Source organism: Nannospalax galili, unplaced genomic scaffold (assembly GCF_000622305.1).
Source record: "Nannospalax galili isolate Female #2095 unplaced genomic scaffold, S.galili_v1.0 scaffold330, whole genome shotgun sequence".
NCBI classification, from domain to species: Eukaryota; Metazoa; Chordata; class Mammalia; order Rodentia; family Spalacidae; genus Nannospalax; species Nannospalax galili.
Window position 1 is genome coordinate 3,053,278 of NW_008329640.1, and position 11,662 is coordinate 3,064,939.

General features: G+C 44.5%; 1 protein-coding gene across 2 annotated transcripts in view; it reads right to left on the reverse strand.

Moving 5' to 3' along the window:
- The window catches only part of Cipc (CLOCK interacting pacemaker), a 20,147-nt gene extending 10,726 nt beyond the window's left edge, over positions 1–9,421 (reverse strand). Inside the window, exons 1-2 of one of the 2 annotated variants that reach the window (XM_029567037.1) lie at positions 8,149–9,421; positions 561–747 (exon numbers count right to left, since the gene is read on the reverse strand). In XM_029567037.1, the coding sequence (XP_029422897.1) occupies positions 561–747; positions 8,149–8,748 (787 nt within the window). In that variant the 5' untranslated portion in view covers positions 8,749–9,421. The other variant, XM_029567041.1, reaches the window with a different exon arrangement.
- Between the last annotated feature and the right edge of the window lie 2,241 nt (positions 9,422–11,662).

An 11,662-nucleotide genomic window follows, 5' to 3' on the forward strand; every position in this document is an offset into this window, starting at 1 on the left:
CCCTTTCCAAAAAAAAAAAAAAAAAAAAAAAAAAAAAAAAAAAAAAGGAGTTTAACAAAACAGAATTATGAGTATTTAAAAAAAAAACTTTTTTGGTGATAGGGTCTCCAGTAACTCAGGCTGGCTTTGAACTCAATATGTAGCTAAGTATGACCTTGAACTTCTGATTTTCCTGCTTCTACTTCCAAGTGCTGGGATTACAGGTATGCCACGACACCCAGTTTTATGAAGCACTGGGGCTTCCTGCAGCTTGGGCAAGCACTCTACCAACTGAACTACATCTCCAGACCATATTAAAATACTTTCTAGTAACCACCTGTAACAGTTGGAAATGTAATATTAAAAGTTGAGAGTCTAAGCTAAAAAGGCATGTCAAATTATTTTGAGGACTTTGATGGATACTCTGCCATATGACACCAGAATTACCATTTTTAAAAGCTCAGAATGTTATTTATCCTGTGTGTGAAAGCTTCTCATTTTTCTTACTCAAATGAGTTTCAGGGAGGAAAATTTTCAGGAAAATCATTCAGTACAAGGCAGAAGGACAAGACATCATTAACCTGAAAACCCAGAGTCCTTATCTGAGTCAGCAGCCACCACGCCGAGTTGTCGGGCAACTTTTTTCATCTCTGTGCCTCTGCCTAGCTTAGCAGAGAGTCTTCTGGGGCTCTCTCTGGACGGGGTTTTCCTCTCCATGTTTAGAGAACTGGAAGCTGCCTCATAGGTAGTCTTTTCATCTGGATTGCTCTAGGAAAAATAATTATGTAAGAAGTCATTGCCTGGAGAACTGAACCAGGTGATCCAAAAAAGGTGAAGAAAGTAAGAGCAAAAGACACCAGCCTCACCCACTTCAGCTACACTTAGTGGTCTCAACTGACAAACCTTCAAGTAAACAGAATGGTTTTCACCCAAAAGGAGATTGAGTCCTCTTGCTGCCCTCTAATTCCATTACAAATTCAAGACACACAGACTACATTCAGAGGAACCTTTGTGAACTGCTAACAAAGGGACATTTGATTAGGCTTTTTGGAATGGGTAACCAAATCAACTTGCCTTCCTCCCGGTGGAGAAGTAACATCAACCAACAAGGTGTGCTTTCCCAGTAGACAACCGAGGGCTCATGACCTAGTGCCACCTCAGTTCTAAGAGTTCTTAGAGTTTCTAAGTAAACCCCTTAGTTCTTTGTATGAAGTACTGAATAGAGTTCAACCAACCCCATACACACACACACACACACACACACACACAAAGGCTACTTGAAAAAATATTTATTTACTGTGTATTTGTTTAGGCACACAGGTGCTATGGCATACATGTGGAGGTCAGAGGATAACTTGGGAGAGTCAGTTTTTTCCTTCCACCATGTAGGTCTTGGGGACTGAAGTCAGGTCATCAGGCTTGACAGCAAGAACCTTTGTCCATGAAGCTAACTCACAGGCCCTATATGCTACTATTTGACCAAAAAAAAAAAAAAAAGTTGCTTACCTGGTATTCAAACCCAGCAAACAAAGTACCTCTGTGTGCAAACATCATATGTTTAAAGTGCTTATAGTACACAAAGGTACATAACATTTATTGCTGCTAATGTCATCCTTTTTGAGTCTCACAAAGTCCTCCTCAGTTGTGATCTCATTTTACACTGGAAGAAGTTAAGGCTTGGATAAGTTACATTCAGTCATTTAAAAACAGGTATCCAGGGGGATGGAGAGATGGCTCAGAGGTTAAGAGCACTGACTGCTCTTGAAAAGGACCTGGGTTCGAGTCCCAGTACCCACATGGCGACTAACAACTGTCCGAAACTCCAGTTCTAGGGGTATGACGCCCTCTTCTGATTTCGTCTGCCATTTGCATGACACTGATGCACTGACACACATGCAGACAATACACGTATACATATAAAATAAAAATAACAGGGGCTGGAGAGATGTCTCAGTGGTTAAGAACTCTGTTCTTGCAGAAGACCCAGGTTCGAATCCCAGCACCCACATGGCAGCTAACAATTGTCCATAACTCCAGTTCTAGGGGATCTAACAGCCTCTCTGTCCTACACAGGCATTGCACAACATGGGTGCACTTACCTACATGCAGGCAATACATGCATACACATAAAAAGACATTGTGATGGACTGAGGATACAGAGTGAACAGAACACGTATGTTTCTGTTCTTCCTGGAACTTGGGATCTGGAGAGAAGCAGACATTAACCAAGTACTCATACAACTGATGATTATTTTGACAGGAGCTATGAAAGGTGAGACATCTGGGGCTCTGAGGGAGTATCCTGGAGCTGGAATCTGGAGGATGAAGAGTTAGTAGGCTTTAGTGAGGATAAAGGCAATTGGTGAGCTGGGTGGTGTGTTCCAGGTCAGTGTGAAGGCTGAAGGAAGAAAGAGCTTGGCACAGTCAGAGCTGAGTGGCCAGAGAGGCGAGAGCACAGGGCAGGAGCAGAATGCCATGCACTGTAGGGAGGGAGGAGGGGGGGAGGGGGAGGTGTACACACAGGACCAGACAGACGGTGCTTTGGAATCATGTTGGAAAGACTCGAGATATTAACTCAAGAGCAGTGGGAAGCCAGTGAATGATTTTAAATATTTTATTTATTATTTTTATTTTATGTGTATTGCCTGCATGAATGTGAGTGCACCTGTGTCATGCAATGCCGCGGAGGTCAGAAGAGGGCTTCAGACTCCCCTGGAACTGTAGTTAAGGAAGGTTTATAGCCGCCATGTGGGTGCTGGGAATCGAACCCGGGTCCTCTGCTAGAGCAGCCAGTACTCTTAACTGCTGAGCCATCTCTCCAGCCCCCAGTGAATGATTTTAATTACTATCAGATTTGGATTATAAAAGTATTTTGAGCTGGGTGTGGTGGTGCATGCCTTTAGTCCCAGCACTGAGGAGACAGAGGCAGGCAGATCTCTGTGAGTTCAAGGCCAGCCTGGTCTACATAGTTAGTTCCAAGACAGCTGAGGCTACAGGAAGACCCTGTCTCAAAAAAGACCAAAAATAAATAAATAAATAAATATTTAAAAAATGAAAGTATTTGAGGGGCTGGAGAGATGGCTCAACAGTTAAGCGCACTTGCTGTTCTTCCAAAGGACCCAGGTTTGATTCCCAGCACCCACATGCAGCTAACAACTGCCTATAACTCTAGATCTGAGGGATCTATCGCTCTCTTCTGGCCTCTGTGGGCCTTACATTCATGCAGTGCACTTACATACATGCAGGCAAACACTCATACACATAAAATAAAAATAAATAAAAGCAGGGCTAGAGAGATGGCTCAGTGGTTAAGAGCACTGCCTGCTCTTGAAGAGGACCTGCATTCAATTCCCAGCACCGATGGCAGCTAACAACCATCTGTAACTCCAGTTCCAAGGTAATCCAATGCTGTCTTCTGACCTCCACCAGCATTGTACAACACGGGTGCGTTTTTTTTTTTTTAATGTGTATGAGTGTATTGCCTGCGTGTATGTGAGCGCGTCTGTGTCATGCAATGCCACAGAGATCAGAAGAGGGCTTCGGATTCCCCTGGAACTGGAGTTAAGGACAGTTTGTAGCCACCATGTGGGTGCTGGGAACTGAACCCGGTCCTCTACAAGAGCAGTCAGTGCTCTTAACTGCTGAGCCATCTCTCCAGCCCCACGGGTGCACTTTTAAATATGCAGGCAATACACTCATACACATAAAATATAAAATAAATAAATAAAATATTGTTTAAAGTAGTTGAGATGCTGGACTGAGACCAAAGTAGAGACAGGCCAAAGTAGCACTGAGCTCACTAGGTGAATCAGGGTGTTGGCCTGAGGACACAAGGAAGGGAAACATGGAAATTCACGGAGACTTGGTTTTATGGTAGTGGGGGTAGAGGGTATGATAGGACTATTTTCTAAGTGAGGGAGCCCAAAAAGGGGCACAGAATTACTTAGTAAGATAGGCAGGTATGGCTAAGTGAGTTTAGTTTGGGTCACATAGACAATGAAGCTTACTGAGGGTCATCCATGTGATGCTGGGTAGAAAGTTAAGTGTAAGACAGATCCCACAGGGAAGTATAGGTTTGCCCCAGTGACATACAGTCAGTCCTTCACATACCCAGACTTATGGTAAAAGTATAAGAATGAAGGCAAAACAGCCTGACAAAGGGCTGGCAGAGGCTGTAACACATATTTCAGTCACCAAGCTGTAAGGCTGGGATAAAAACACAATACACACTGCTGGGATAAAGAAAGCAGGGTGCCCCCAAGAAAAACAGTAATAACGAAATGGTGTAGGTATAGCAGAGCTCAGTTATGTTTTAATTAATCCACCATGACTCCATGTAGAAACAGAAGCCTCAGCTAAGCAGCACTGACCCTGGAATATCCTGCTGTGGCACACCTGAACATTTCTGCAAGTTTGGACCTAGTGAGGAATACTAGAGGAAAGATTCACGGTACAGTGATAGAAAAGGCACAAGTGCCTCCAGGCATTCTTGAGCAACCCTCCTGCTCCTACGTATAACCAGCTGAAGTGAACTAAAGGGACCTGATCTGACCTGAATGAGAGTGAATTCTCAACACAATTCCAAGTCAAAGTTATTTTGCCCCCAGTTCTAACTCTTTGAAGGGGGGTTGGCATTCTCATTCAATTCATGTCAAATCAAACATTCTTCCACAGGTCACATGCTTAATTCTCTGCACACAAAAGATAAACAATGGCACTGTCACATCTTACCAAGAACTATGCAAAGGCAATGTCTCTGTGTTTGACAGCTATGATGTTTGACAGCCTGGACAACCAGGTTTAAAAAAAGTAGACTAAAATGTAAAAGTGTACCTCTAATTAAATCAGGATCCTTTTGTATGAAATCCAGCAAATGTGCTTAAGTATAATTTTCCCAAAATAACAGTCCAAAGTGAACAGAGCCTTCTTTAAAATGGAAGTAGAAATGACTTGTGGACAGCATTCAGACTAATACAGATCTGGCCAGGCTGTTGATCCAGATTAAAAGGGCAGCTCTTGGCAGTTGCAACTAGTTAAGACTCTGACAAAACTTCACAATAACTTACTAAACATGAAGTATTTTATAGGCATTTTAGAGAAAACATCCCAATTCAGTCTTCTACAATCCTCATGACAAGATAATGAAAAAGGTCTTGCTGTTAAGTGCAGTCAGTGGAGCTAGAGGAAACACACAGAAATTTACACTCGCTCACAAGAATTTACAAGATAATATTGACTGCAGAATCAAAATACTAAAATGTTGACAAATCAGTTAAAAGGAAAACAAATTCTAAAAATTTAGCTCTTGGGGAAATACTGGCATTTGGAAATTTAAAAAAACACATAATTGACTTTTAGAATGGTAAATGGTTTTGGGTGCAAAAATGATGAAAAATACGAATGCCTTTGTCCTCGACAAAAATTCTCTTCAAGCAGGAAACAGCCTTAGTGCTCTAATGGAGGAAGCTCATGTGGGAGGGAGCACAGGAAGCCACATGCATCTCTCTTCTTTGAGAGTGAGTGAGCTCACGTGTCCACCATACCAGAGGAAGCCTTGGGCAGTGAAGCAGAGGGGTGGCATTCTACCAGCACCTCTTAAGCCCAGAACCACAAAGCAGCAAAATCTGAAAACTTCTTGCTGCATTTTTTCCTTGTTCAGTATTATTTATCAATAGAGTTAGATGCTCACAAGCTGAGGAACTGAAAATGGATTTCTAGGTCCTCATCTGCTGTCTCATCTTTCTGCTTCCTGATAAGGGTGGGAGGTTGCTGATGCTGCTTTCTAAACACCTCAGACCCCTGTACTTTCTTTGTGTGAGGACTAATTTAAGTTCCCAAACTGGCAGAATTGACCCTAACCTGAGCCTTCTGTACATATATATAGCACATTGTCCAAAAGGTTCCCAAAGAGGGCAGTAGACACTACAGTTCACAATGGAAAACTAATCAACACACAGGCTTATATAAATAGATACAAGATAAAATTCTGGCAGGTGCTTCCCAGCACTTGGTGCTTACTTCTATTTTTGTACCACTTACACTAGAGTCACGGTTTGTCTCCAGAACCTCACAATTGTTTTTTGGGTTTTGTTTCAACATTGCACCTTTAGCCAGCAACAATAATCATTCCAGGTATTCAAGGGAATAATAAATTCTAACAAATCTCAGTCCCGCCAGAGTCCGTGACAGTCCAAGCAGTTTAGCTGTCACCAAAACACCAAAGCTTGAAGGTCAAGACCGCATTTCCAAATACCATGATCACCCCAAAATCTAATTTCCAAGTTTAGTCCAATAGAAACTAAGATGAAACCATGGAACAAATTCACCAACCAAATTAGAAGTTGGTATGATCCACATTGTCTTCAGAGATTTGAGTTTAGGATGAAAAGACGATCCAAGAGTTACAGGGAAAGGATCTAAGTGCAGTTTCCTGTGCGCTCCATTTATAGATACTTGGCACCATTCCTGGGAGCTCACGTTAGTCCCTTTAAAACGTGTCACGTGTATGACATGCGTGCTCAGAGAGGTGTGAGGTAAAGGCCCAAGCAAAAGGCTTACATACAATAAAGCGATAAGGTCACAGAAAGTAAAGAATTTATGAGTCATAAAACCATGAGCAACCCCAGTTAGAATTGCAAATGTATTACTAGGTTTTCTCTGTAGTTGTGTTTTGCTCTGGGAGAATGCATATTTTAATGGTGGAAAATTGCACCTACCTAAATTTCCTTTATTCATACTTTTCCACTCGTTCTTTTTTAAAAAAATATTTTATTAGTATTTATTTTTTAATTTTATGTGCATGAGTGTTATGCCTGCATGTAGGTAAGTGCACTCATGTCGTGCAATGCCAGAGGACAGAAGAGGCTGTCGGATCCCCTAGAACTGGAGTTACAAACAGTTGTTAACTGCCATGTGGGTGCTGGGATTCAAACCCGGGTCTTCTGCAACAACAGTGTTCTTAACCTGAGCCATCTCTCCAGCCCCTCCCACTCATTCGCCAGTCTAACTGGAATTTTCATGTTAAAGATCCTGCTCGATTCCACAGTTTCCTATGGCTCTTTCCACCCTCACCTTTCAATGGGGCTATGGGATTGGAGAACTTTGTCAAATCTCCTGCTGCAGTAACAGTGCCCACCTATCCATTCGCACCAGCCCACATGGCATCTGTGCCAGACAGCATGTACACCCTCCAGGCATCAACCAGCCTGTCAGCTCAGCAGGGCAGAACTGGGCAGACCCCAGACTGTGCTATGTCTGGCATACCACCAGTCTCCAGGGCGAATGCCCAGGACAACACCCACTGCCAGAACTTGGGCAATAAACAGAGAGCCTGGCTATGGCCTGGGTCCTGGGCCCAGATCAAAACTGTCCTAACTCACCCACTAACCATGGACTTCTTATTTGGCACTGTCCACCATTCTCTCCCACATTCCTATCCCAGGCACCACGCCTGGCTAGTTGGCTATCCAGGAGAAATAACCAGTAAAGTGGAGGACGGTCGGTCTCTGAAAAAAAGACTGTGCACCTGTACCTGGGGCACAGCCTCTAAATGGAGGTCTGGGACCCTCGCCCAGTGAGCAGCCCTGATTACCCACCGACCAGCCCATTCCCAGACCTTGTGCTCACAGCCCAGCAGACCTCCAGGCTCTCTTCCTGCCGGAGCCCAGCTACCCTGGTTTGGCCCACCGGCCCTAGGAACTCACCCCACTTGCCCCACACGAGCTCCTTCCCTACACGCTGTGCCCTCTTCATCCCGGACTTCCTTTCCCACGCAGGCCTGTCTCTTACAGCAAACCAACTGAAGGGGAGCGAGGGGTGGCACGTCCCTCTACTCCCTATATCTGACCCCCGTCACCCCCACAAGCCCTGGTTCCCCCCGGTGCCCACCTCGTCCCCTCTTCCTCGCTCACCTGCTCCCACCTGCTTTCTCCTCTCCCTGTTCCAGCCCTCCCGGCGGCGCCATCCCCGTTCCCCCAGCGCCCAGAGGCCGAGCCCTCCCTTTCTCACCTAGGGCCGGGGTCGCTGCTCCACTACCAGCCGGCGGGTCAGGCAGCGCATGCGCGAGCCGGGCCCCACGGCTCCATGGCAACCCGGTCGTAGCCGGGTCTCTAGCAATCCCGCGGCCTACCGCCCATTTCTTCTTCCCCCCGCCTCTGCGACGGCGTTTACCAGCCACGTGACCCCGCTCGGAGGACTCGCAACCATGGAGACTGAGCGTTGTTCTCCTAGAGGGGCCCTTGGAGACGCGCCCTTTTTCCGCCCCCGCCGGAAGCCTGGCGGTCGGGCTCTGGGAGGCGACGCTCTCTCCGCCATGGCGGTCATCTCTATGGTTAGCTGCGCAGGTTTGGCCGCCATTTTATCTGAGACCTTGAGCCGTTTCGTTGAGGCATTCTCGAGGCTGGAGTTGGACTCACAGGAGGAGGACTGGCTCATAGCCACACGGCGGGAGTTGGGATTCGTGTGGGACGCTGAGGGGGAGCCGCTCTTGGAGTGTGTCCCCCCGACGCTCTTAGGGGTGGGGACCGGAACCGGACGCGGCCGGCCCGGGGCGGCCTGGGTGTAGGAGGTCTCGCGGGGAGGCAGCCGGGCGCGATGACCTGGCTGCTTGGTCGTATTGTTGCCACGCCTGTCGCATGGTTTGCTTTCCCGTCCACCCTCCAGACCGTGCACAAGGACCAGACGCAATGAGTATTTTAGTGGGATGATTTCATGTGGCTTGACGATTGGCTCGTTCTGTCCGCTGCGGCCGTGGGAGATGCTAAGCTTCATGGATAGCGTCTTCTGCCAGGCCCTGAGAAGTTTGCTCCTTGAACTCTCAAGGGAACAGGGATCAGAAAATGGGGTTCATCTGTCAGGGGACTATTTCATAAAGAATTCCTTCTGAGATGAAAAAGAGGACATGGGCAAGCTTAGGTTGTTGACAGCTCAAAGCTGGTTCTGAAGCTGTTGCTGTCCAATTCCGTACTCTTTACGAAGAACTATTAAAATTCAATAAAATGGAGACATTACATTCCCATCCGCATTAGCATTACAAAAACTCAATGGATGCATGCAGCTAATGGTTTCTTTATTAGGGAAGATTATCGCACATTCTCAGTACTGCAGAAAGTTAGGTTGGACTTGGTAGATTTAAACGGCGAATGATCTTGTGTTGGTAATCCAAGCAGCTTAAAGCACTACTAGGACATAATCACATTTTCCTCCAGGCACAGATAATGCTAATTTATTTTTGGATATGAATGTACTTATTAGCATAAGCCTTCTCAACAAGTTATCATTGAATGCCTGCAGCATGTATGGCTGTTGTTTGGAGGGATGGAGGACATGAAAACACGGTTAATCATTATCAAATGATTAAAAAGCCTGTAGCTTAAAAAAATTTTTTTTTTTAATGTGTGTGAGTGTATTACCTGCATGTGTATAAGTGCACCTGTGTTCTACAATGCCCGCAGAGGTCAGAAGAGCATCGTATTCTCTGGAACTTGAGTTACAGATTATTGTTAGCCTCCATATGGGTGCTGGGAATCAAACGCGGACTCTCTACAAGACCAGTCAGTGCTTTTAACCGCTGATCCATCTCTCCACACCCAAAAGCCTGTAGCCTTAAGTGTGTTTTCTTAGGTGCCATGCAAGTGGAGTGGCTCCTGCTATTCTCCTTTTATAAATGAAGTAACTGAAGTTTGTGCCCATGATGACACAGTTGCTAAGTCGGAGCTCTTAACCGTGAGGACATACTGTCGCTTTTAGAGATTGACTAAAATGATCTTTGCCTTCAAACACTGAAAAATCAGACATATGAGATAAGACAAGGTCTGATAAGCAGCATGAGAGGCTGTAAGTGCCAGATGAGTAAGCAGAACAGTAAACTCAAAGGAGAAGCTATTCAGCGGGACTCTTGTTTGGCAGATAAAGCTTTAAGGACAGATAACAGATTAACAGTAATAGAGGTGGACAACTCATGCAGGCAGAAAAGAACAAATATGCAAAACCAGAGAAGTGATCTTACTGGACCTTAAGGGGAGGGAGTGTCTTGCCCTGCATCTGAGCAGACACCCATTCTGTATCAGCAATTTGAACTTCAAAAGTTTGGCAGCAGAACCAAATCAGTCTTATTTACTGATAGGCATAATTTTGTGATTACTTTACTATATGGTTCTATATAAAAATTAAGTCCCTGAAAGTAGATAATATTTTTATGTAGCCTAATCACTAAAAAATTTCTTCCTTTCTAGAAAGAGTACATGAAGTTATCAGAAAAAAGTGATGGGGAAATATGGGAGGAGTTTGAGGGGAGGGAGTGGGCATGGATTTGATCAAAATACCTTGTATGCATGTATGAAATTCTCAATAAATTATTTTTTAAAAAGCAACAAAAATGAATTTCTGTTTGCTACTAAGAGAAAATTTTTTAAAAAATTTTTTCTTCCTTTGTTGATTTACCAGTGTAAACTGGTGAATTTATAAATAATAATCATCTCTATCCATAGAATCCTGTGGACTAGGTTTTTTGGGGGGAGGTTTTTTGAGACAGGGTCTCCCTATAGCCCCAGCTGGCTGAGAACTGACATGTAGAGCACGCTGGCCTCAAATTCACAGAGATCCATGAGTGCTGGGATTAAATATGTGTGCCATCATGCCCAGCAGAATGAGTTCTTTAATCTTCCCTCATTCCTTATTTGGCTGAGGTCCCTGTTGGTGGAGAGTAGATTTTTGAAGCACCATTTCTTTTTGCTGTCAAATCTTAGCAATTTGAATCCTCCCTAGTACTACTTAAGGTTCAAGATTTATTTTTCCAACACTATTTCCAGCAGAGGGAGACATGCTCCCTTAAATGCTGGAAAAGGGATTTGAGACCAAATCTCCTTTTCCTTTTGTCAAGGAGAGCTAGGTTGAAACAGCAACTTCACCCAGTCCACCTCAATACATTGTTATCTCCATCCATATGAGGATTGGACTTTTTAGTCCCATGTGAGGTAGCATGAAGAGTTAGCCTATATTCTACATACATAAACTTTTAGTTCTTTTTTCTTTGTATTTATTTAGAGATAGGGTCTCACTATGTAGCTCTAGCTGGCAGTGTAGACCAGGCTGACCTTAAACTTGCAATGATTCTCCCTTGTTTACTCTCAAGTGCTAGAATTACAGGCATATGCCACCACACCTGATATACTTTCAAATACTTATAAATAATAATCATTTTGACCAGGCTTGGTCATGCACACCTGTAATCCCAGCTACTTGAACAGCTGAGGCAGGAGGATGACATGAGCCCAAGAGTTTAAAGCTACCCTAGGGTTGGGGCCTAGTGACAGCATTCAGTGGTAGAGGACTTGCCTAGTATGTACTAAAGCCCTGGTTAGATCCTCAGCTCACTGTAAGAAAATAAATTATACACTTTTTAAAAACTATTTTATTATTTTTATGTGAATGAGTATTGCCTGCCTCTAGTGCTGAAGGTCTGATGAATTCCAAAAGATTGGCTAGTCTTCAGCCTACAGCAGCAAGATGAACTTAACCAGCGAGAGAGAAGGCAAGCAGCAAAAAGCAAGCAGTCTCCTCTGCTATGGCCCTAAATGTGGGCGGCCATCACCTACATTTAGGGTGTGTCTTCCAGCTTCAGATGATCCAATCAAGAACAGTTCTCTCATTTCAGTTAATCCCAGATCCAGTCAAATTGACACCC